General features: G+C 46.8%; 1 protein-coding gene across 2 annotated transcripts in view; it reads left to right on the top strand.

Moving 5' to 3' along the window:
- The window catches only part of LOC138303500 (double-stranded RNA-specific adenosine deaminase-like), a 105,604-nt gene that overhangs the window by 43,148 nt on the left and 35,521 nt on the right, over positions 1–26,935 (top strand). For both annotated transcript variants that reach the window (XM_069242681.1, XM_069242682.1), the window contains exons 5-6: positions 20,723–20,864; positions 22,619–22,830. In XM_069242681.1, coding sequence (XP_069098782.1) covers positions 20,723–20,864; positions 22,619–22,830 — 354 coding nt within the window. The remainder of the gene's footprint in view (positions 1–20,722; positions 20,865–22,618; positions 22,831–26,935) is intronic.

The following is a 26,935-nucleotide window of genomic DNA, read 5'->3' on the forward strand; positions in this document are numbered from 1 at the left end:
GTTTAATTTTATTTATTCCATCGTTATGTTTTTAAGAGGTGAAGCAGAGACCCAAACCCAGTTCCCCAGGCCCAAAGTCAGCAGGTCTGTTTGTTATGCCACACCCAATGTTTGAAAATGCTCATGCTCACCGTTCTGTTGAAGTCAAGAGGTCATGCATGAAAGAGCCCAGGAGCCCATAGGGCGTGCATCAGAGGGGTCTGCTAGCATTTTGCAGAGCAGAAACAAGATGTATGGACACGAGCTCCAGGAATACTCCTGTGTATCAGACCGTAGCCTATAATGCGCCCACTATGCATGTTATAATCTTACATCTAACTTGTCTTCCTTGTGGCCATGCTGCACAGCATCTCTCTGATGCTGTACTACATTGCCAGAAGGGATTGACCATGCCAACAGGACCCACAGGCAAAGCCTATTGGCTTTGCTTGTAAGTTGGACCCTTCTTATTCCAAATATTGTCGCACCAAGCGATAGTGCCACACCAGTCATCTGATACAATGATGCAGCAGTTCATGATTCTCGGTTGCCTCTAACGTGTGACATTTTTAACTTCGCCTTATAAAAAAAATGTTTGCCTACAGCGGCTGCTTCTGCACTCGTTCTCTGTACTGACCTGTTCATGCCAGCATGTTTCAGGCTGTGCCAAGGACGAGGGTTCCAAATCTTTTCACACGTCGCCACTGACGTGCTGATGCAGCTGTCATCTTTCTGCGATGAAGGCTACTGGAGCCACCAGAGCATGGAATGTGCAAGGATCTTCACCTTGTTTTCAGAATCGAGAAATTCCACATTCTCCAGTACCATGGCAAAGCTAAATATCTGTTTTGCTGCTCTTGTAAGAGACATTCCTCAGCAAGGAGTCTGCAAAAAGGATTCCTGATACCGTCATAGGGAAACGTCTCTGCTGCTTCTTGACTGATGATGCAGCTCACTTGTGCTATTAGTGGAATAGTCTAACAGGCTAACCTAACTGCTGGGACAGAGTGGCAGAGCTGTGTGAGCATGTTCATTCTCCGGTACAAGTGCCAATAATATCATTTTCAAGTACTAAACTACTACTTTCTGTTCACGCTTGTGAATGGATTTACTCACAAGAAGATGTTAGTGTGAGAAAATGTATGAATGTTGAGGTTGGGGTAATTGTAATTTGTGCCTGTTCATTATTGTTTAGATCTTTCACTGTGCTAATGCAAGAAACATAAATATTACAAATGTTAACGCTATTGTGGTCTGCTATAAAGGGTTCTGAAATTAAATATAATAAATATTGACAATATTTTAATTTTTTGCTACACATAGAGGAAAATGGTAATGGAAGTACTTTAGTTGTATGCAGGGCCACTGGAATTATGTGACAAAAAGTACCAAATTATGAGGCTAGGTTGACCAATTTATGTGGCAAGAAAAGTCCAGTTATGCATTTACAATGCCAGTAGCTCTAACTCCAGCAAAAGCAAGACCTATTGATTTTCAAAGGCTTGTATATATTGTGTTCCTCATCCAGCAAGCTCAGAAGGCATTTTTTTGGGTTTTGTGTGTGTCAGTGGTAGAGATGATGGTTGCAAGTAACGTGAGTTGTGTTCTTTTTGTAGAGTAGCCTTGTTGTGTAATAGACACGGGGTGCAAAAGTGTGGCATGTTTACGTCTGTTTAGGGTGGAAGGAGTATGGGTTAGGGGTGGTTGTGGAGGATGTGGGCAATATACTAAGGCTCTAAATTGTGCAGTGGTGGAGAGGCGGGTGAAATTTTTTTGTTGTTTTAGGGTGTTTGTGGTAGACGGTGAAGAATGAGAATTTTGCAGTAAAGTTGGTTGATGATTTGTATTTGTGTAGTCATGAGGTTGGTAGTGGGTGTGATTATAATGTGCTTGTGTGTGTGTTTTCGTTTGTGAAGTAGTGAGATGAGATATAGATGTATGGGTTTTCTGTGAAGGATTTGTATGTGAGCTTGTGATGCTTGTGTAGAATGCCTTTATTGATATTGTGTTTGTATGTTAAAGGATGTGGAGGGCTTGAGGTGGTGATTGGCAAAGGAGAAATAAATTGGGCAGCATCTGTGGCTCTAGGCTTGACCAGTCTTGAACAAACCCACACAGGCAACTGCCCTTGCCCTTTCCACCCTTAGCCTCAACGCCCAGGCTGAGACACCCTGAGCCCTAGACGTAAATAGCCCTATTGAACAGTGGAACCCTACCCCTAACCAATCAGAATCCTAAACCTGAACCCTAGAGACTTGGGCCTGTTAACCATTGACAACCCTAGCCCTAATAACCAATGAAAAACCAAAGCCCTAAGTCCAAAAGGAACCCTAGCCCAAGTAGTCAATCAGAAACCTAGCCCGGAAGGCCAGTCAGAACTATAACCCTAAACCCTTAGATGAATAGGCACCCTAGCCCCAGTAGCCAATATCAGAAACCTAGCCCTGATGGCCAATCAGAACTGTTAACCTAAACCCTCAGTGCAGTGGAAACCCTAGCAGCCAATCAGAAACCTAGTCCTGAAGGGCAATCAGAACTGCAACCCTAAAACCTTTAGTCCAGTGACAGCACTAACCCTAGCAGCCAATCAGGTCCCTAGGCCAAACAGCCAATCACAACTCTAACCATAAGCCCTTACTCCAATAGAAGTACTAGCCCTAGCAACCAGTCACAGCAACAGATGCACCAACCAATAGAAACTTATATAAGGGACAAGTGACCCTAATCCCAGGCTGCTGTGGCAGGGGGAGGGAGGTGCTTTTCTATTCAGAATCTCCTTGGATACAGAGAGGCACAATCCAGACTTCCTAGCTAGCAGATTCTACGTTTCAGTTAAGGGGCAATTTTGAAACCAGTGAAATAGTGCTTTTCACGCAGTTGAAAATATTCACTTTTTGAAGCCAAAAAACAAGTGCTACATATGCTTTCCAAGCACAGGTTGAACCACAGATTAGATTAAGCGGTCTCCTGAACACACTCTAGTTAGCCACTGATGTGCATTTCACCCCTTTTTTTTTTATTTACATTTGGGGACCGGGAAGTGAAGCTCAATGCAGTCTTTGTGAAAAGCTAGGAGGGAAATTCACACAGTCACTGGTAGAACAATTTTTTTTTTTAAAGGTACCAAGTTTGCATTTAAACTGGGAACCAAATGTAAACACTCACAGGTAGGGAGGGACAGCACTTTAAAAAAATAATAATACAAGAATAGACAGAGTCTGTGATCTTACCACCTTCTTTGACTCTTGCTCACTGGACTGTTCAAGGCGCAGAGAACGTGGGCTCACAAAATGGAGGTGGCTGTCTTGGGGTTACCTCTACAACATGGTTAACATATCATTTAAAACCTAACAGATCCTTCTATCAATCAATCAGTCTTTTTTTAATGCACGCCACTCACCCGTAGGGTCTCAAGGGGCTGTGGGGTTATGTCCTCAGGTTTGAGACGAAGAGCCAGGTCTTGAGGTCCTTCCTGAATTGAGGTAGCAATGGCGACTGTCTGAGGTGGAGAGGTAAAGTGTTCCAACATTTTGCCACAAGGTAGGTGAACGATTTTCCTACAGCCGAGGACTTCCTCATGCGGGGTAAGGTGGTGAGCAGCTGCTAGGAGGAGCGGAGAGGTCTGGCATGGGAGTAAAAGGTGATGCGGTGGTTGAGGTAGCTGGGTCCAAGGTTGTGGAGAGCCCTGTAAGCGTGTACGAGGAGCTTGAAATTGATCTTCTTCTCGACGGTGAACCAGTGGATATCTCTCAGGTGTCTTGTGATGTGTTCTCGGCGGGGAATGTTCAGGACGAGTCTGGCGGAGGAGTTTTGGATTTGTTCTAGCTTGCTGAGGTTCTTCTTGGTGGTTTTGGCATAGAGGGCGTTGCCTTAGTTAAGTCTGCTTGATATCAGGACGTGTTTCACAGTCTTGCGGCAGTCACTTGGGATCCATCTGAAGATCTCCTCTAGGAGCTGGAGAGTGTGGAAACGGGTGGAGGTGACTGAATTGACCTGTCTTGTCACGGTGAGCGCTGAGTCGAGATCAATGCCGAGGTTGCGTGCATGGTCTGTAGGGGTGAGGAGGGGGATGGGAGGGGGTGCTGCCAAGTGTTGAGGGCCACCAGGAGTTGTCCCAGGTTGAGACTGAGGGTCCCAGGATGAGGATCTCGGTCTTGTCGGAGTTTAGCTTAAGGCAGCTCTCCTTCATCCAGGTGGCGACTGCTTCCATCTTGTCTTGGAAGTTGTTCTTGGCCGTTGAGGGGTTTTCAGTCAGAGAGATGATCAGCTGGGTGTCATCAGCACAGGTGACGATGTTCAGTCTGTAGTTCCTGACGATTGGGCAAGGGGGGCCATGTTGAACAACGTGGGACTCAAAGAGGATCCTTGGGGTACTCCACAGCTGATCTCTGTAGGTTCTGACGGGTGTGGTGGGAGTCTATCTCTCTGCGTTCTACCTATCAGGAAGGAGTGTATCCACCAAAGGGCCTTGCTGTGAATGCTTGCTGTGTGGAGTCTGGTGCAAAGGGTGCAGTGAGACACTGTATCGAAGGCAGCCGATAGGTTTAGTAGGATGAGGGCTGCTGTTTGTCCGCAGTCGAGGAGAGAGCAGATGTCATCTGTAGCGATGAGCAGGATGGTCTTGGTGCTGCGTTTAGTTCTGAATCCTGATTGGGAGATGTCCAAGATGTTGTTGGCAGAGCTGAGCCTTGATTGCTTTTTTGGCGACCTTGGCTGGGAAAGGCAATAGTGGGATAGGCTGGTAATATATGAAATCCATTGGGTTGGCTGAGGGTTTCTTCAAGAGCGGGTGGATCTCGGCGTGCTTCCAGTCCTCAGGAAGGTGGCCAACTAAGGAGCAGTTGATGGTTTTGCAGAGCTCGGGTGTGATCGAGGCACTGGTCTTGTTGAAGATGTAGTGGGAACAAGGGTCGGTGGGAGCTTCGGAATGGAGTGGGGTTCAGTGGATCTGGGTTGGGGCATTGTTGGCGAGTTTGGAGAGACTTGGGGTCCGAAGCTGTCGTAGATAGCCTTGATTTTCCAGTGGAAGAAGGTGGCTTGTCTCTCGCAGAGGTCCTGGGATGGAGGGATGTTAATGGCCTCAGCTTGTGGTTTGGCAAATTCCTTGATGGCGGCGAAAAGTTTCTGTTGTGTTGTGAGTCGTGGCATTGATGCGGTCCTGCAGGACGTTTTTTCTGGTGGATCTGATGAGGCTATGGAGCACATTTGAAGGCTGCAAAGTTCTCTGGGGATTTGCTGTGCCTCCATTTCTTCCCCAGTTTCCTGCAAGTGCGCTTCGATTTCCTGGATTGCGGGGGTGAACCAGCTGTCTTTGATAGTGCTGTGTTTCCCTGTGGTTGTTCGGAGTGGAGCTAGGGTGTTGGTGTAATCTGCGATCTATTGGCGGAGGTTGCACACTGAGGTATTGGTATCTGTTGTGTCGGGTGGTGGCGATTTGCTGAGGATGTTGTTGAGTTGTTCCTCTGGTGTGGTGATGGAAAAATGGATGCAGTAGTGGTCAGTCCAGTGTAGCAGTGTTGAGTAGTTGATGGTGACCTTGCTGCTGACAGAGAAGATGGGGTCGAGTGTGTGTCCGGTGATATGCATTGGTGAGGTGACCCTTGTGCTCGAGACAGATTGTGTCAAGGTTCTCGAGTAGTGATGAGGTGCTGTGGGTATCGATGTGGAAGTTGAGGTCTCTGAGGAGTATGTAGTTGGAGGAGGCGAGTGCTTGAGGACTATGAGGTCGACGATTGAGTCGCTGAAGTCTGGGCATGGGTCTGGTGGTCTGTAGATGAGAGTGCCACAGATGGTGGTCTTCGGGGTGATGTGCACTTGGAAGTGGTGGTACATGTTCCTGTGTGTTGATTGATAGGCAAAGGGTGGTCTTGTAGGCGACGGCTAGTCTGCCGTCTGCTGTCTGGAAGGCCGGTCCTTGCAGAGCAGTTTATAGTCGATGGGGATGGCGATGGTGATATCCGGTTTGGATGCTGTTTGTCCATGTCTCAGTGAGGAAGGCAATGTCCGAGCGGGTGGAGTCTATCAGGTCCCAAAGTTCCACAGGGTGCTTGGGAAGGGAGCGGATGTTGAGAAGGATGCACTTGAGCTGGTCTGGAGGGGTTTGTAAAGTTTCTGTGGCTGGGAGGACTGGTGTTTGGAGTGCAGAGAAAGTGCAGTAGCAGTTGCAGTAGGAAAAAGGTCCGTGGGCGCTTCTAGGGAAGGCGAGATGACAGGTGCTCAATCGCCCTGGGTTCAGTGCGTGAAGGGTTTTGACGTCATATCAGTGGATGGTAAGAGAGCCAGGGTCTGTGGCGCTGGGCACGGTCCAGGTGCCGACCAGCACAGACAGGCACACGTTTGGCGCGGCCGCACAGTGACCACCCTTAAGAGGGGGGGGGGGGTTAGTCAGCTGCGAGGCGGGAGAGCGGTAAAATGCTTTGAGGGCGGGGCCATAGGGGCAGCAGCTGCAGGGAGCAGGAAGAGTAGACACTTGTCCCAGAATAATGCTGTAGGAAGTTGGCTCTGTATATACTATTTCAAAGTAAGAAATAGTGTACACAGAGTCCAAGGGTTCCCCTTAGAGGTAAGATAGTGGCAAAAGTAGATAATTCTAATGCTCTATTTTGTGTTAGTGTGGTCGAGCAGTAGGCTTATCAGAGGGTAGTGTTAAGCATTTGTTGTACACACACAGGCAATTAAATGTAAGGCACTTCACTTATATACTTTAGGAACTTTGAATGAAAGCAATATCACGTACAGTCTTTGTAAAAATGGCAATAAGCTATTTTCAAAGTGGACACTGCAAAAATCAACAGTTCCTGGGGGAGGTAAGTAAAGGTTAGTTTTGTAGGTAAGTAAAACACTTACAAGTCTCAAGTTTGGGGCATAGGCAGCCCACCGTTGGGGGTTCAAGGCAACCCCAAAGTTACCACACCAGCAGCTCAGGGCCAGTCAGGTGCAGAGGTCAAAGAGGTGCCCAAAACACATAGGCGCCTATGGGGAACAAGGGTGCTCCGGTTCCAGTCTGCCAGCAGGTAAGTACCTGTGTCCTCGGGGGGCAGACTAGGGGGGTTTTGTAGAGCACTGGGGGGGACACAAGTAGGCACACAAAACACACCCTCAGCGGCACAGGGGCGGCCGGGTGCAATGTGCAAAGCAGGTGTCGGGTTTCAGGTAGGAGTCAATGGAGGGACCCGGGGATCACTCTAGCGGTGCAGGCAGGCACAGGGGGGGCTTCTCGGGACAGCCACCACATGGGCTAGGCAGAGGGTCACCTGGGGGTCACTCCTGCGTTGAAGTTCCGTTCCTTCAGGTCCTGGGGGCCGCAGGTGCAGTGTTGGTTCCAGTCATCGGGTCCCTTGTTACAGGCAGTCTCGGTCAGGGGGAGCCTCTGGATTCTCTCTGCAGGCGTCGCTGTGGGGGCTCGTCTTTGGTTACTCACGGGAAGACCTCTCTGAGGTGTTGGTTTTCTGCAGGTCGAGCCGGGGGCGTCGGGTGCAGAGTGTAGAGTTTCACGCTTCCGGCGGTAAAGGTGAAGTCCTTGGAAGTTGCTTCTTTGTTGCAAAGAAGTAGCTGGTTTTGAACAGGGCTGCTGTTCACAGGAGTTTCTTGGTCCTGTAGTCTAGGGCAGTCCTCTGAGGCTTCAGAGGTCGCTGGTCCCTGTCGGATGCGTCGCTGTAGCAGGTTTTCGAAGTTGGAGACAGGCCGGTAGGGCTGGGGCCAAATCAGTTGTCGTCTTCCACCTTCTCTGCAGGCTTATAGGTCAGCAGTCCTTCTTCTTTCTTCAGGTTGCAGGAATCTAATTTCCTAGGTTCTGGGGTGCCCCTAAATACTGAATTTAGGGGTGTGTTTAGGTCTGGGAGGGCAGTAGCCAATGGCTACTGTCCTTGAGAGTGGCTATACCCTCTTTGTTCCTCCTCCCTGTGGGGAGGGGGGCACATCCCTAATCCTATTGGTGGAATCCTCCAAAATCAAGATGGAGGATTTCTAAAGGCAGGGGTCACCTCAGCTCAGGACACCTTAGGGGCTGTCCTGACAGGTGGGTGACTCCTCCTTGTTTTTCTCATTATCTCCCCTGGACTTGCTGCCAAAAGTGGGGGCTGTGTCCTGGGGGCGGGCATCTCCACTAGCTGGAGTGCCCTGGGGCAGTGTAACACGAAGCTTGAGCCTTTGAGGCTCACTGCTAGGTGTTACAGTTCCTGCAGGTGGGAGGTGTTAAGCATCTCCACCCAGTGCAGGCTTTTGTTTCTGGCCTCAGAGAGCACAAAGGCTCTCACCCCAGGGGGTCAGAAACTCGTCTCTCAGCAGCAGGCTGGCACAGACCAGTCAGTCCTGCACTGAAGGATTGGGTAAAATACAGGGGGCATCTCTAAGATGCCCTCTGTATGCATTTTCTAATAAATCCAACACTGGCATCAGTGTGGGTTTATTATTCTGAGAAGTGTGATACCAAACTTCCCATTATTCAGTGTAGCCATTATGGAGCTGTGGAGTTTGTTTTTGACAAACTCCCAGACCATATACTTAATATGGCCACACTGTACTTACAATGTCTAAGAATAGACTTAGACACTGTAGAGGCATATTGCTCATGCAGCTATGCCCTCACCTGTGGTATAGTGCACCCTGCCTTAGGGCTGTAAGGCCTCCTAGAGGGGTGACTTACCTAGACCACAGGCAGTATTTTGTGTGCATGGCATCCTGAGGGGGATGCCATGTCGACTATATCTTTTTCTCCCCACCAACACACACAATATGCAATGGCAGTGTGCATGTGTTAGGTGAGGGGTCCCTTAGGGTGGCACAACATATGCTGCAGCCCTTAGGGACCTTCCCTGCTCACAGGGCCCTTGGTCCCACTGGTACCTTTTACAAGGGACTTATCTGTGTGCCAGGGGTGTGCCAATTGTGGAAACAATGGTACATATTAAGTGAAAGAACACTGGTGCTGGGGTCTGGTTAGCAGGGTCCCAGCACACTTCTCAGTCAAGTCAGCATCAGTATCAGGCAAAAAGTGGGGGGGGGGGCTGCAAGAGGGAGCCATTTCCTTACAAATGCCACATCAGGTGTTATATCTGTCACTACGCTGATGACTTGGCGCTTTCACAGAGATACGGTCCAACGACATCTGCATCAGATGGCAGATATGACAATGACTCTGCAAAAATCTGAAAAGATGGCGCCTTCTATTGTCTGAGATGGAGAAGATGCCGACCTCCATTACCTTAGTTGGAGTCAGGGCCGACAGAAAATAGTCAGGACTTTTTTATTTATTTCTTTATTCGCATTTTCAATACAGCATGAGAACTGACCGTTTTAGTTATCGAAATTTCCAGTATCTATCTGAATCATATGTTGACACACTAGGTAGAAATTGCAGCAAAGAGGTCGTACCCCAGCACATTGTGAGGAAGATGGGCTCTGGGTGTTACGCTTGCGTGCCAGCGGGGAGAGCCGGTGAAACCGAAGACACACAGTGCGCGGCCATCAGCAACAGGGATGGAGGGGAGGGGGGTAGCCATGTTGAACCACACAGTCTTGTGGCAATTTTAAAATAATGTAATTGTCCATGGTACAAAAATGCAAGAGAAATCTTTATGTCCTATAAGACAATCAACTTGTCCCACCTATTCTCAGATCATTTATGTGGACAGAAACATCAGTGGATTTTTGTTTTTAATAAAACTGACCAGCGATATCAATGATTTGCAAAACGATTAAACTAAATCTAGGCTTTTTCTGAGTAAAGTGTTTTTCTCCTTAAGTACTAAAACGCAACAAAAAAATGATCTTGCATAACTGACTTTAGATATAGTAGTTTGGACATATTGGTCCAAAAAGCAAAGTGCAGCTAATGTGCACTTCCTTCCATTCTGGCTGTACGTGGAAATATCTGCCATAGCAGCGTCATGCCACCAAATATAGAGTCTGGATTTAAGAACAGTAAACCTTTACTTGCCAATTACCTTCTCAATATTTCGGTCCTCATTATTTTGTATATAATCTTCTGATAGCATGCTATTGTGAAGTCAACGTTAAGGTTGAGTACCTTACTATTGTGGTAAAAAGAAATGGTTGAGAGATTCTGTGCACTTGGGGAGGTGCTGTCTGTCCCAAGACGCCCGGTTTGCTTGCAGCCCGATCAGTTCTTCCCCTTTCGTCTTGCCTTGCTGACATACTCACTGTATATACACACAACCCAACCGCAGTGACACACTCCCAGGACAGACCAACACACCCACTGCACACTCTAACTTCCCCATTGCAGAGACACATAACTACACTACAGATGCACAAACTGATGTGTCACTTACTGCACATGCACACAACCCCATGCAGGCGCACATCCTTAGAGACGTACTGCTCTGTGCAGACACAAACACACCCACTGTAGGGAGAGCCAAGCACTGCCTATTGACAGACACATCTCTCCCCACAGAGTAGACCGAGGCGAACACACAACCACTGTGTGCACACACACGCGCTGCAGATACACATGCCCTGGACAGACGTAGATACACCTCCACATCCTGCACACACACCTACACCGTGCCCAGAACTCCCGTAGGCACACAACCAATACCCTGTACATTGACACAGAGAGAGTCACCCCAAGCACAGAGATTCCTCCTCCACATAAACATGCTTGCATACACTGGTGAGACCCGCATGCCCTGCACGCGCACGCACACACACTCACACACACACACACACACACACGCACGCAGGATGCACACTTTGAGCACTTATTACCTGCACCTGGCCTGTCCTCAAGTAAGCCAACCCCCCTACACTTCCCAGACTCTAGAGGTTGCTGCCTGGATGAGGGGTGGTGTGACGCAGTTGCACAAAGTGCTGTTACGAGGGTGGGCTGTACGAAAAAATGCGAACGGAGCACACAAAAAGAAGTATCCCTCTAATATGGGAAATTCCAATAGTCATACACATTCAAGTGTGTGATAAGTTATCCCTAAAGTGGTATCAATAACGAGTATACTATTTGAAAAGTGAAGAGCTTAAAACAAAAAACTTTTAATACATAAATCATAAAATTTTAGATATAACATAAATATATTTACATAAGAAATTGTTAGTGAGGAATTAACATTCATCAAAACATTACACAGATATAGAATCTGTTAGTAAGTGGTTTGGTCCCCTACTATAGTCATTTCAAAGTCCAAAGCACAAATGGTTGTAGGGGTGGAAATTATCCACTTTGAAGATAAGGAAGCGAAAAGAAATTGTCTTGATCCAGGTAGATAGAATGATTATCCAGATTCATCCAAACTCAGCCGACACGTGTTTCGTCCCACATGGGACTTTATCAAGGCTTGCTCCTTTTAGCATAGGTTGTTTAAGAGCGAAATGTCCATCCAAATGTAATTCAAAAAGTCACGAGGAATCTGTAGTAAGAAACTCCAATTTAGGCTCTATAAATCCAAAATTCGCCTGACATCCAAATATAGGATTATTTTTTTCTGGAAGCCGTTACGGAAGGACCGATTTCAAGACGCCTTAATACTTTTGAAGGCACCCTATATTTGGATGTCAGGCGAATTTTGGATTTATAGAGCCTAAATTGGAGTTTCTTACTACAGATTCCTCGTGACTTTTTGAATTACATTTGGATGGACATTTCGCCCTTAAACAACCTATGCTAAAAGGAGCAAGCCTTGATAAAGTCCCATGTGGGACCAAACACGTGTCGGCTGAGTTTGGATGAATCTGGATAATCATTCTATCTACCTGGATGAAGACAATTTCTTTTTGCTTCCTTATCTTCAAAGTGGATAATTTCCACCCCTACAACCATTTGTGCTTTGGACTTTGAAATGACTATAGTAGGGGACCAAACCACTTACTAACAGATTCTATATCTGTGTAATGTTTTGATGAATGTTAATTCCTCACTAACAATTTCTTATGTAAACATATTTATGTTATATCTAAAATTTTATGATTTATGTATTAAAAGTTTTTTGTTTTAAGCTCTTCACTTTTCAAATAGTATACTCGTTATTGATACCACTTTAGGGATAACTTATCACACACTTGAATGTGTATGACTATTGGAATTTCCCATATTAGAGGGATACTTCTTTTTGTGTGCTCTGTTCGCATTTTTTCGTAGAGTTTATTGGCGGGTACAGGTTTTCCTGTCCCGACACACATGTGTGACAACAGACATGTTTAGAATGTATGAGCACCTACAACAATACTTGTCACTATAGGAATGTGCGGCAACCATAGGTTTTCTGTTGTCCATTACCTCTGATGTTAAAACGAGGGTGGGCTGGCCTGCCCGAATGTGAATGAAGATATAAGAAAAAAGGAAGGGTCAGTCACAGTCAATCTCTGCTAGTGGTGGACTGACCAGTAACTCAGTCCAGCTACTGTGGGATGGACCAGGCTGCAGCAAAGGTTTTGGGGCAGTGCTCAGCCGGCTGGTAGTTGGCCCATTGCTAGTGAGGGGGTTGCTGTATTCTGTGTTTGCTGTAGCAGCTCTAACAATAGAACAAGTTTGCTTCTAAAGCTGTGTTGAGCAATAGATCCTCTGTTGCTCAGTTCTTCCCCTCTTGTACATTGTATAACAAGCAGCCCCGGCACAGGCGCCACTGCACAGGTCCTGTGGACCGGGTACCGTGTTGCAGGGAACATCCCGCCTGCCTGTTCCCATGGTGTTAGTCTGCTCTGGCCAGTTCCTGATGCTTTTTATACCGAAGTAGTCAAAGGCGTCTGTGCCAACAGAATAGTCACAAAGCTTGCTGACAGGCTGGTGCCCTTGATGTGCTTGGCACCACGGGCAGTCATGTATGCATAAGGCAGTGCCTACAGGAGCGGTTTGCATCACATGTGCCTCACTTGGGACTGACTGGAGCAGAGAAGCGGCCTGCAAAGAAACCCGTGTATTTCCAAGAAGGCTGGAAGAAGCCACTCAGTTTCTATTCTGATGAGGGGCATTCTACAAATGCTTAAGAAATAAAAATGTTTGTTACCGAAGGGGATGGGTTATAAAAAAAAAATTGGATTATGTGGCAAAGATGTCAAGTGTGGGACAATGAGGGCAGGTCGGAATCCATGGCCAGACTTTCAGAATTACCACTGACTACCCACGTTAGTGCCAATAAAATAAATGAATATTTATTTTATGTGATAATCCTATAAATCTAGTATGGGTTTGATGCCCCTTGGCACATGTTGGACAACCGTAGTCTCGTTGGCTGCTTAAGGGTCTGTAGTTTGCCAATGATTGTTTCAACATTGGTTTGCAAATGGCGCAGCTTTTCAGTTTGTTAGCATCAAATTATAGATGTGCACTTGTAAAAAGATTCACTTACACCTACATTTTCTTCTGAGTAAATATATTCTGAGGTGTGAGAAGGGGGTGTTTCAGGGTGGGAATGCCCTGGGAAGTCTGTACACACCCACAAAATAATGCATTTGGGAGTATTCACAAAGCTTCCCACAGCCCATTCTGATCATGGACATGGCCAAATATTTACTCATATGAAAAGTCGGACAAAATCTGTGTCCATGGTGGCAGTGGGGGAGAAAAAAACCACCTAATTTGATGGGATTATAGGGAAAGGACTTTTTCCATGTGGCTAAAGAAGAAAAAAGTTTGTAAGTGCAGCTGTGCTGAAGTTACACCAGTGATCAAAGTGCAGAAGTAGGGGTATCCATCAATGCAGGTGGAATGGCAATGTTGTTTGTGATTCCGCATATAGAAAAAGCAGAGCATTTTTCACTCAGATTTTAGGTGTCCCAGCAGAGCTGCTTGTGGTGTCCAGTACTTCGATTTCAGAGAGTACAGTACCGAGGTGCATTGGAGGAGCTCCTGTCAATATTCACCTTCATATTTTTCAGTTTTCTGAACTGCTGGCTTTTGGTTAAGCCCAGCACTTTTTGTTCGACCTGGGCGTGTGCACTTCATTAGAAAAATCTTTCTCCATACTTGGAAAATGCAATAAATGAAAATGCAATAAATTTGCGTACTTTTGCCCAAGCATTCTTTCTCGTCTCTTACTAGGCTGCCTACGTGTGTGGGCCAATATACCCATTTCCTGTTTTTGGCTGCGAGCACAAAAGTGTTGCAGCTTTGTCCCTGTTTACTTGGATTTATTGTCTAGTTCTAGTTGCCGTCGGACAAAAGACATTAAATCTTCTTGCCCCTGACAGAAATCAACTTGCCTCAGTGTCAGGCGATAGGAATTCCCCACCCCTGACTAATATGCCTCCTTCACTACCCAGTTGAAATTGCTATCTGTGACACCCTGGCACAGATTAAGCCTACACAGTTATAGCCAGGATTATCAGATGTCCCCCTCCAAGGGAGGCGGTGGGGGGACGCCACGGCTGAACTAGGATTCATTGCATAGTTCACACGTCCCACGTGGGCAAACCCTGTTGTGGACACACAAGAATCCGGGCCAAATCCCTCCTCCACCCCTTCATCCTTCCCAGATCCTCCGGTCTCTTTCAGCACGTTCATCTAATCTGAGCCTACGCTCCACCACCACTACCCTCTCTGACAAATCCGTTCTCCATCTGTTCACCGTCGGAGACGCTTGACTAGCCCAATCTATAGTAATTCTGCGCCTGGCCAGGACCAGGCCCAACTGAGCTTATTTTCCCACCTTTAGTGGTGTTGGACCCTGGGTGCTCCACCTTTACAAATTTGGCACTTCCCTTCCTAGTGTTTTTTTGGGCTGGACAATGGACAACAAACCAACATAACACATTTACCAATGGTGCTCTCTCCCTGCTGCCTATCACAGCGACACCCTCCGCCTCTGTGGAGCAAGAATACTTCTGTCTCTCCACCACCCCCGGGGTAATGCTAGTGTGGTCCACAGCGCTGTTACATTCCTCTCCTGCAGAAGTGACAGGACACGTCTCTTACCCCTCAGTGACAATACATTAAGGCACAAGAGTCTTTCCACACAATAAATCTCCAACCCCTTTTTCGTTTTGCAGGTTTACTTAGCACAACCGTGACCCTTGGGTATTGGTGCTTTACACGAGCACCAGAATAGAATAAACTTTTTTTACTACTTGAAGAGTAATTGATTTGTCCATATTCTCAAGATGATGACTGAAGTCCAGTACCCCAGTTCCAAAGTCAGCAGCTCTGGCCATTAGGTGTCCTTAAACCCCACCGAGAGGTTCATCAGCGTGGAACGGCAGTAGGTAATGACAGCTACGCACTGGTATATTTACATTTGTCACGGCCCACTCCATTCTCCTTTCCCTAAAAGACACTGGAATCTGAGTCACTGACTTGTAATGGGAGAGCTTCTTTTACAGTTAGGCAGAACAAAGCGATCTTACAAAATTATCCTTCAGGTGAGCTGATGTTCGGTCAGACTCCTCAGGTCTCTTCAGAGGGTACAACATCCAGGTCCAGTAAACCACAACTTCCACCAGCGAATCCCTTGGAAGACTGATGTCTTGCTTACTACAATATGGAGCGGGCATCAGGAACATATGTTTCTCACCAAATGTAGGAGTCAGTGCTGCCCCCTACGAACAGACGTCAACCACAGCATTATCCTGGACCCTGCTCACCTCCAAGGCTGCAGGTTTGAAATGTTGCGAAGGTGCCCTTCATTCAACTGTGTCACTCGAGTACTTTATCCATCGTTTGTCTTCCCAACTTGAGATCACAGCTGTAAATGCATTTCGTAGTTTTGCCTAGATTTTGACGGCTTTGTGTACTTGTGCCTTCCTGCTAGACCTGCCTGTAGGTGTTTTGCGTTGTGCACAAAACTTTGTGGATAACAAACCATCTTTTCTGTTTTTTAAAACATTTTATTAATTTGGTATAGTCACCATCGCATTCCACTCTTATCAGAGACAGATGCTCACTTCTAGATTCTTTTGGGCCTAGTAGTATTCCAGTTGTGTTAGCCAGGTCAGACAACACTTCCATAATTCAGAGTACAATATCCTGCATTGTTTGAGGTAAATGCAATATTAACAACATCTCCCTGTACTGTTGCCATGTTCTCTCCCCCCAGTTCTGGCACCCTGTGTCCATGTAACCTTGCCTCTCAGCGAGCATGAGCCAGTCTGTGCCCTCCTTCCAGGAATTTAACTGGGGCAGAGGAGGGTTGGGTTAAGGGGGCTTCCTGCTGTTAGGCTTAGACTCACAGTGTTGAGTATGTGCTGGGCCTCCCCCCCCCCTTACACATTAAGTAGGATTAACTTAGTAGAATCGTCTTTGTGTTCCAGCTCCTGCCCCAAACTGTCTCTTATTTCCTCCCAGAAGCGTAATGTCTGTGGGCAGGACTGTAGTTTATGGGTCAAGGTGTCGCTTTGATTGCAGCCCCCTCTGTTTTTGTCTTTATTGATCTTCCCCACTTTCTGCAGTATGATCTGGGGCGGATCCGCACTGGTATGAGTTGAGCCCTGCTCTGTCTGCTGTGTCCGTCCGTCCCTCCTCCGGTTCATTTGTACCTCTCTCCCAGTCACTCTTCAGCTTCACCCTGGGGTTCAGAAAGTTGTTGACCCTTTCTTTTCTTGTATGTCAGTGAGACTAGGACCCTTTCCTCTAACAGGGATGAGTCCACTATGATGGAGTCCTTTATGATAATATGACCTGCCAGTGCATGCCTAACTTGCCTGTATCTGTAGGCCTCCGTGCCATCTAACTCGTAGTGTGGTCGATCTCGGGCTCTACCCTTCCATGTGTAGCCCAACTTGCTGATCTCCATGTGATCCCATGTAAGGAATCCCTAGGGGTTTACTCACCTCTGAGTGCATCGCTGTCCGTAATGTCATTTCTTTCAGTAGCACTCCCTCCAGTCCTAGATGCCTAGTCACCGTTCTCCAAGGTGCAAGTGCAGTGTTCAGATGTGTCCATGGCCTACGTGACTTCATACAAAGCTGCCAGAGAGCCTCTTGTAACCATAGCCTGCCTGTAGGCCCTCGGGCCAGTGCCTCCTCTGGGGTAAAGGCCCATTAATGGACCCTTAAGCTGTACTGGCCAGCAGTATTTTTTACATCTGGAAGCTTAGTGCCCCACTGTAAACCCCTCATCAGTTTCTCAAGGACAGTACGTGGCGCGTTCCATTCCAAAAGAGCTGCCTGATCTCCACCTTTACCAACCTGAAGAAGTCAGGCGGCATCTTGAACGGCTTAGTTTGAAGAAGATGGAGGAATTTGGGTGTAGCTAAGACCATCTTAAAGATCGCCACTGACTGAAAAAGGATAATGGCAGCGCCCTCTTCATCTGGTATGACAGTGTCTGTATGTTACAACTAAGGAATTCCTCTTCATCTTCTGATACCCAGATATCTTCTGCCTCCAGGAGGCAGGTGACCTTCAGAGGCCATGCCATTGTGGATATAAAATGGATTGCTCTCAGTTAATCTGGTATCAGGAATATTTGCCAAGTATTTGGCTAAGTAATAGCGTAGAGTAGAATGTTATCCCCGTACCCATGCTTACTCCCACCTAATCCCCTCACCAATGGATCTGTTTGATCTGCTAGAGGTTTCAAGGCCATAACAAAAATCATTGGGGATAACAAGTACCCTTGTCTGCTTCCCTTGTCCAGTAGACCTGGGCTCACCCAAGGGCCATTCATCGTCATCCGTGCCATGGGTTTCAGGTTTAAGGTTTAATAGTTTGATCCACTGACTGTATTGCAGCCCTATCTCCACCCTCTCTAGGACCCCAAACATAAAGGGCCTCTCCAGGTTGTTGAACTCGTAGTGGAGTCTATTGACAACAGCTCTGTTGGCTCCGCGACTCCCTCTGTGTATCTCATACACCCGCAAAGTCTCCTCAGATTGAATCTGATCCCCGTATTGATCGTTCTCCTTTGTCTTGTTGCAAGTACCTTCGCACAAATTTTAACTTCTGCATTTAAGGAAAGTTATAGGCCTGTATAAAGCGCAATCATCGGACTGGTTACCCTTATTCAATACTGCCACTGTAATTTACGGCGAGGTGTTGGTCGTATGGCGGCTGTTCCTGCTTGTTGGCTACTAGATGTTTCTGTTGAATGTGGGGATAATTTTCTGGCCATGCTTTTACAAAGCTGTTATGATGGACCCTCGCATGTTCTTCAGCTATAGGCCCCTGATCACTTCGGCATTCTCCTCCACATGTCTGCATCCAGATCAGACCTGCATTATCACAAGAATCTAGGTAGTTCCATGTCTTAGGCAGACCGGTTTTGGTGGATTTGTATATAGTCTCTGATAATATCAACCAGTGTCTCAGCGATCAGTGGATTTCCCTGGAGCGTCTGCCCTCAAGCCATCTCCAGTTTGGGTACCCAATTCATGCTGCGCTTCTACTGTCCTAGCCATGGCAATAGCTTCCGGCGTTATTTCCTACTTCCCACACCGCCCTGTGGGAGGCCCGGGAGCTGGAGCGGGCGCTGTTTTTTTGCTAGGTACTTTAATATGCAACTGATGACCATGTCGTTCGTTCCTTGATGATAAGAATTTGGATTCCACCCCAAGGATAGCGGCCTCTATTCCGTCAGCTTTTTGTCTTTCTTTTTTTTTTTGCCCTTATGATCAAGAGGGAATGGCCTGAGACCCCTTGAACGAGGAGGCTTACACCTCCTAATCTACCTATGTTTGCGTGGTAGGACTAGGAATTAGTGACACTACCAAGCACAGATCTGAGAAATAAATAGAATCCAAGGAACAGGAAAGAAAATATAGAGAAGGAAAAGAGGCAGGAGGAATATGCAGGATAATTACTAAGAAGCTGGTCACATAAAAGTCCAAGACTGTTCTTGTTTTTCTATTTGTTTCTCTCTTTGTTAATAGGTACCTGATGTTTTTCTGTGGGACGGGCTCTGCTGGTGAGAGAGACTAGGAGGAGGAGACCTTGCCGACCACTGGACCTTATGGAAGAGATGAGAGGACTCCTTGTGAGAACTGTTATTGAAATAAAGTTACTGAGTGTGAAGACTTCTGTATACTAACCCTTCAGCTCTCAAAGCTGTTCAGTCTGCTTTCAGATGTGTTAAACTGAATCACTAACAAGAAGCTCCTAGCAGTTCAAGGTGGCAGTAGAAGTCCTGTCCAGGGCTGTGTGAATTGGTGGACAACAGCAGTGCCTGTTCCTCTTTGATTTTGCCCAGTGGATGAGCTCGGTTGCTTTAATTTATGAAACCAGAATGGTCCAGGTCTCTGTGTGGAGGGGAGCACAGGTCTCTGTGTGGAGGGTGGGCACAGGTCTCTGTGTGGAGGGTGGGCACAGGTCTCTTTGTGGAGGACAGGCGCAGGCCTCTGTGTGGAGGGCGGGTACAGGTCTCTGTGTGAAGGGCAGGCACAGGTCTCTGTGTGGAGGACAGGCACAGGTCTCTGTGTGGAGGACAGGCACAGGTCTCTGTGTGGAGGACGGGCACAGGTCTCTGTGTGGAGGGTGGGCACAGGTCTCTGTGTGGAGGGCGGGCACAGGTCTCTGTGTGGAGGGCGGGCACAGGTCTCTGTGTGGAGGGCGGGCACAGGTCTCTGTGTGGAGGGCGGGCACAGGCCTCTGTGTGGAGGGCGGGCACAGGCCTCTGTGTGGAGGGCGGGCACAGGTCTCTGTGTGGAGGGCGGGCACAGGCCTCTGTGTGGAGGGCGGGCACAGGTCTGTGTGGTGGGCAGGCACAGGCCTCTGTTAAAAAGTTGCCATCAAGGTTGCTTGTGGCCATGAAATTAGCCATGTCAGCTGTGGAATCGCGGAAGAGTGAGCGATGATGAATGTGTTCTCAGTGCGAGGTAGTGAGCAGGCTGAGGTTATGTGAGTTCAGTGCCCATGGCTTGTGTACACAGTTGTGACATTTGCGTATGCATGAGAACATTAGATTGTGTATGGAGGCGCGTCTATGATAAGTTGTATTGTAGTGCTGCATACTGTGCGGGGACCTGGTACTTTCCAGGATCCAACTGGCCCATCCAGCAGCTTTATCACTTCTAAGTATATGGAGTTACACATCGCCGTATGCTGTACATCTTTCAGACGTTGCCCTTCATGATGGAGTTATCTACGTTTGTGGCACATTCCCTGTCTGCGTGGTGTCAGTCATTGGAAGTGGACTCCACAGTTTTTCTTTCAATATTAGCTTTAGATTTGGTACCCAAGGCAACCAGGAAATGCAGGAAGTTATTTTGCCTTGTCGTTTGCCCTCCTCCTCACCTACTTTGTCATTCTCAACGATCTTCCGATGCTTAGGACTGAAGCTGCTAGGAAGTAAGAATAACTTTGAAATATTCGTTTGGTAAATGTGATATTCTTAATTCTTCCTTTATGCAACCTCATTCATCTACTTCAGCCCAGCATCAAAAGCTGTTCCTGGTAAAGGGACTGGTGTGAAGGAAGAAAGTTGGGCATGCAGTGGATACAAGTATCACTTCAGACTTCAGGTTTCCTTTTGCTTGAAGTACTTGTGCACCTGCTCTGATGCTGCCCAATGGATTGAGCCTTCGGTGAGAAGATGCAGAAGGGCCGGTGGTGCCATATATTCTATGGCCGGTCCTGTTAGGGATGCATCACTTTGCATTCTCTAAGTTCAAGTTAGGGATGCACATGTTAACCTTCTGTAGGTTCATGTACCTGATAAATGACATGAAAAGTGAAGGCAATGTTGTTGAGTGCTGAGTAAATTTGGCAGGCCTCAGACACCCTTGTGCAAGGCATAATTACTTGTGTTTCTGTTCTTGCTGTCAAATGTAACATTTCTTCACATTAACTGGTTCCAGTATTTACTTCTGGGAGTGGCTGATGCTCATCTCTGCACTCTTTGTAGGTTCAGCTTCTGTGTAACGTTTGGTAACCGGACGTTTCCAGCAGTTTCTGCCAACAGCACAAAGGTGGCAAAGCAGCTGGCTGCCGAGGCCGCACTGAAGGAGCTGGAAAAAGAACCAGGCGGGTTAGTCGTTTCAGAAAAGGTACAGACAGCTTGCGGTTTGTAGTAATGTTCCGCTTGATTCGGTTTCTGCTTGCTTACCTATACTCTCTCCATGCTTTTTCTTTGTGGGAACAGTGCTGTCAGTGGTTTCTGCTAGTGTTTTCTGTTATTTCCTGCTCTTTATGATACCCATGTTCTCTTTAGATGCTCTGCTTGCTGTTGGTGGGCCCCTTCCTGTCTCCATGGTTTCCGCTGTCTGTAACCATGCCCCCAACGGTTTCTGTTTGTTTTGGTAGTAGCCCTTTACACATGGTTTCTGTTTGCCATTTATAGTAACTGTTATTTTTTTCTACTTGCTCTATTCTCTTTCCTTAGTTTCTGCTTGCTGTTTTAAGCATGCTGGTTTGATGGGTTTGTTTGGTATGATGTTTCTGTACTCTTTCTGCCTCCATAGTTTCTGCTTGCTTTTTGTTGTACCTATGTTCCAAGCATGATTGATTTTTGCCTTGTATTTGCAGTTATTATTCTCTGAAGGTTCTGTTTGCTGTTAGTGGTCTCGCGGTATTGTTTCCGCATTTGTTTTGTGGTAACCATTCTCTTTCCATGGTTTCTGCTTGCTGTTAGCGGTACCTATGTTCCAAGAATGATTGATTTTTGCCTTGTCTTGTGGTAATTATGCTCTGAAGGTTCTGTTTGCTGTTAGTAGTCTCGCGGTATTGTTTCCGCATTTGTTTTGTGGTATCCATTCTCTTTCCATGGTTTCTGCATGCTGCTTGTGACTTGTTATAGCTGTGTTGTGTACGTTCTTTCTGGATGCTGCTTATAGCGACACTCATCTTTATAACAATGTCCTCTATATAGTGTATGTGGTAACTCTCCTCTTTCTGTGGTTACCCCTTGCTGTTCATTGTTTCCAACCCATCTGCAGCTGCTTGTCTGCCTACTGCGTGTGGTAGCAATCCGAAAGTTCTTGCTGGTTGTTTGTGATGACCATCCTCTTGCCATTGTGTGTGTGTGCTGTTTAATCTTCTTGCCGTGTTTCAGCTTGCTGTCTGTGGTACCCATGCTCTGTGTGATTTCCTGATTCAGTTTGTGGCACCCTCTTTCCGAGCTTTCTTCTTGCTTGCTATTTTTTGTGATCATAGTCTCTTGATAGTTTCTATTTGTTTATTGAACTATGTTATCTCCTTGGTTTCTGTGTGCCGCTTATAGCAACCATTGTCTCACTGTAGTGTCTTCTTGCTGTTACTGGTTTCCTTCCTCTCGCCATGGTTTTTATATGTTTAGCGAACAGTTCTTTCTCTCGTCATAGTTTCAAGTTGATATTTGTTGCAGCTATGCTGTTGTGATTGTTTCTGTTTGCTGTTTGTTGTAACGGTGCTTTCTTCATTGTTTTACCTGTGGTTTGTGGTGGTCATGTCCTCTCAACGGCTTCTGCTTGCTTGTTTTGGCCTCTGTTATTTTCTGCATGCTGGTTGTGGCACTGATGCTGCTGACACGGTTTCTGTTCATCATGCTGGTTGTGGTTCCCATGCTGTAGTCATGTTCCTGGTTCCATGCACAGTCTGCATTCTTCTGGTAAATGGGCTAGTGACCTGCTCCCTCATGTATGCTGCAACCTTTCCATTTACCCGTGGGCGGTAGGAGTTTCCTGCATTAGTGGGTATTCACTGTTTGCATTTGTGCTGTTTGCATTGGTGGCAGCAGCTGCTATCTGCAGTCTGCAACATAAGGAGCAGAATTAGTGCTCGTTCCTGCACCTAAATCTGTATCGCTTGCTCCCTGTGTCTACAGGTGCCAAAAACACAACCTCCCACAAAGGATGTGTTTTCTTCTGCCAGACCAACCCCTTGTAACCCCAAACCTGCCAGATCGGTTAGTGTTGAAGATCTGATGAAGTACCTGCGTACGGATCCCATGAAGGGCGTTCTCGAGTACTCCCGTGCCAAGGGCTGTTCCACAGAATTAAAACTGGTTAAGATGTCGGGGCCGCCGGACCATCTTCAGTAAGTCTTTTACATGAGCGAGCAGATGTGTGGGCCGTGGTTCTAATCCCTACACCTAACTCAAAAACTGTTTAGCTTCAGGTGCCTCGGACTGTTAATACAGGTAACATAAACATGAGTTACATAAAGTAAAATAAAAAAACATACATATTCCAACACCCAAAGCCCTGAACAACAGCATTATATCCGATTTTAAGTCCCTTTTCCTTCCTTAGCTGGGCTCTTTATTGACGTTTATAATCATTAAGAGTAGTAGCAAGAATATCGTTAATGTAAAGTCGGTGAGTCAACCAAACGGGTCCTGGAAAGAGGCTCTGTCCTGGGGTCTTAGTCCAAACACAAAACAAACGGGCATTCTGCCATTTTACAAATAGAGATGTTGATTGATAGAGCCATTGTTTTTAAGTCTTGCAAAGCATAGCCCTCAGATGCGCTTTTGAGACATTTTGTTTCCTGTTATTGGGCTTCGAGACCGCCCATTGCTTACCGTTGGTGGGTTTCAAAGGCACTCTCGATTGCGTGCTTCCGCCTCTTCATCTCTGCTGTCAGCGCTTCCTCCCCTTGCATGTGACCGCCCCCTGAAGCGTGGCCCAAGTACTTGTCTCCTTACACTGCTTGCGCTTTTGGGAGCCAATTATTTTCTTCTTTTTGTTGAGGCAATCTACAGAGTGCGTCTTTTGTACCTGGCTCTGTCTTCTGCACCCTCCGGTTGTGTATGTCCGCTTGTTCTTTCCGTGTGGTCCCACCCATTGTAGTGCTTTGTCCCGTTGTGCTGCATTAAAGCCTCTGAATTTTTTTGTGTTGGAGTTTTTGTATACCACAAAGCCGAAGGTGTTGGAGGACTTTACACGGGCACCCGTTACATTGCACAGGGAAACATTCATTTTAAGTAGGCACAGGAACAGTTATTTGCCCCGAATGACAGAATGTTGAGCCAGAACCAAGACTAAGCCCTTCTAAAGAATAAATCTTTTGTAGCTGGCTTTGTCGTCTATTTTCTATCCACCCGCTGTCCCTTCACCACCTCCATCTGATTGCCAAAGCTATACCTCACTCACAGGCACAACCAGTACTTGTTTGCATTATGCATTGTGCTCTTGGTTTCCCAGGAACAGATGTCAGTGTTGGGTGATGAGTCTGTTTAGGCCACAGCCATCTGTAAATAGATTTTTGGAATAAACTAATTCTGTTGAATGGGACCAGCCCAGATTATGTGCAAATCTAGAAGCTGAAGCAGGTCAGTATAATGGGCTATCGTCAAACTCCAATTTCTGCTCTAGAAACCAACTGCTCATCTAGGGCTTAATAAATACCTAATTTTCTTTCTTCTTCGATAAAAAATGTGAGCCCCATAGTTTTCTACTAGTAACTTTTTTTTAAATATGAATTGGCTTCTTTTCTTTCATATATATTCTAAGAGCGCATGCGTAGTCTATTGTAAGACACTTTGATAAGTGAGAGTGTTCTGAGAGCCCATTTATTGATTACTATTGGTTGGCTTCATTGACACTTTCGGGTGCTTGCTTCTTCGCCAGCTACAGTAGGCTTTCCTTCCTCTTCTTATGTTTGTCCCTCCCCTGGAGCATGGACACATTACTTGTGTCCTTCCACTGCTCATGTTTCTGGCACTACGTTTTTATTTTTGTTTAAGCACTCTACAAAAGTGCATGTGTCTTATAGCTATCTTGCTATTATATTCCCCTCACCCCGTTCCTTTCTCACTTTCTTCAGTAACCGTTCATGCTTCCTGCCTCCCCACCCTCATTCCTGGATAAGATGTACCAGGACGACAGGAAGCTGGTCTGGTGTAGTGCAGGCTATTCATCCTTTGGAGGGTTGAGATTGGTCAGTCAGCCAAGCTGCATCTTAGGCAATGCGTGTCACGTTCCAGGACAATCCCAGGGGAAGTTCTACTCTGCCACTGCGCTATATTCAGGCAGTTTATATAACACAAACACCATGCGTGCCACACTGTGGGAGGAACAGGCATGACGCTATGAAATGTCAGCAAACCGGGAGCTGTGTCCACAGGAAATCAGAATATTTAAGGCATCACATTCTGTTTGCTCAGCCTTGTAGGGTGTATACAGACTGCATGGCATCAATGATTACTAGAAACAGACATGCACAGTGATTTCTCAGTACATTATCACATAAATGAAACTCAATGTAAAAGGTTACTGACAGAAAAGAAATGGTAACTTAAAATGTGTATTATAAAACGGAGGCTCTAAGCGGACCTTAATGTGCTTTACCACAAGAGAAGCCCTCCTGGTCACGCTCCGTAAGCCTGATAAACCAGCGATTGATTCCAGCTCATATCAGCCTCTCGCCATGATTAATGTGGATAATAAAATCCTGACAAAAATGATCACAGCCGAGATTGTGAGACCGGACTAGTCGGGCTTTGTACCTGGCCGGTAGTCAAGCCATAACATTTGCACCCTATTTTGCAGTACTACGTACGTTAAACCACAACTCCCAGCTTTGGCTCCTTACTCGATGCAACTAAAGCATTTGGTTCACTGTAGTCGTCGTACTTTCTTACCCTCTTTCAGAGCATTGACTTTAGCCCAGGCTTCCTCCAGTGGATCAACCTACTGTATACACTACTGAACATGGCCTCTGCAACATACCACAACAACTTATGTCCATGTACGCAGGCAATGTCACTGTATATGTGAGAAACCCAGCCCTGAACATTGCACCCCTACTACGTGAATCTATCCATCACTGGAGTTATAATTAATTGGTTGAAAACAACACGCTTCCCACTTACAAGTGCACTGAACTCTTCCCCCATCGAGTACCATCCTCGAGTGGTCATCTGACACTGTCCTGTATTTAGGGATTCATATTATCAGAGAAATCACTCGGATCTGTTCAGAGAGTTGTGGCAGGGCAGCAGACAGGCTGGAGGAGCGACTCCTGGTGTGGAGTAGACTGCCTCTGTCTACTGAAACTTCTCTTTTTGTAAACCTCCCGGTCCCACTCACTAGGGATTCCTCTAGGCACGTTCGCTTACTATCAGTTCAGCTGGCGTGCGCTAGCAGACCGCTGTGGCTGGCCTGGCGGGTATTAACGCTGCCCTTTGAAGAATGGGAACTGTGCGCTCCTGACATTAAACTGTACTGCTGCTGTGCACAGCCACATCTTGCACACTATTGGGTAACCCTATTCTACACCTGCCTCATACTGTTAAATAGACGGACGATGGAGGCACATGCCCCCTGAGCACAGTAGTTTGCACTACTTGAGGACGCCTGTACAGTTCAGTGCACTGTCTGGGCCTGGTGCTATCTCTACTGCTGAGCCCGACTGGACGGTCTCTATTCTGCCAACCTCTCCTTCGCTGATAACCCAGCCCTGCCCCCATGGCCGATGAGCTGCACAGGCTGGGCCTCAAGACGATGGGCGACCTTTACTCAGATGGCACTTTCTTGTCCCGGCGATACCTGCAGGCCCACACCCCCTGCTCGCCATTAGACATCTTCCTCTAGCACCGACTGTGCTGCGCCTCCAGAGCCATACACAGCTCACCCCCCTTCCACCAGGAGATTAATACACACTTGTATTCTGCAATGCAGTAAAAGGCCTCTGTGCTCAGGCCCACAGCCTTATGAAAATGGTGGGCAGACCTGGGAAGTGAAATCAAAAAAGATTACACACGGTTCCACCTAGTGTCGTGGGTTTCTTTCGAGGAAAAAAATCAACAAATCATTGAAAAGCGAACTTAATCGAAGCAAGAGCCCTCACTCACCATCCGGTGACATGCTTCATCATAGGGCCAGCTCCTCGTCAGGCCGGCACTGCAATGCCTGACGGGCCCCGCCAGGGGGCTCTTTGCCGGAGATCTTTTAAGAATCGGTTGTGGCCGGTTGAAAAAGAAATGAAGTGAAGGATTGGTAAATAAGAAAAGGTTAAAAAATGTCTAGAGGTAAAAATGTATAAATTTTAATACTCATGACTCTACCTCTGACAAGATTAAAATCGAGTAAAGTTGGGAATTGGTAGGATAATGTCCGTAATTCCCATGAAAGCTAGGAAGGTATAAACGTCAAAGGACGGAGCACACAGGGTCCCCTGTGTCACTCTATATAATTGG

The sequence above is a fragment of the Pleurodeles waltl genome, chromosome 7 (assembly GCF_031143425.1).
Source record: "Pleurodeles waltl isolate 20211129_DDA chromosome 7, aPleWal1.hap1.20221129, whole genome shotgun sequence".
NCBI lineage: Eukaryota > Metazoa > Chordata > Amphibia > Caudata > Salamandridae > Pleurodeles > Pleurodeles waltl.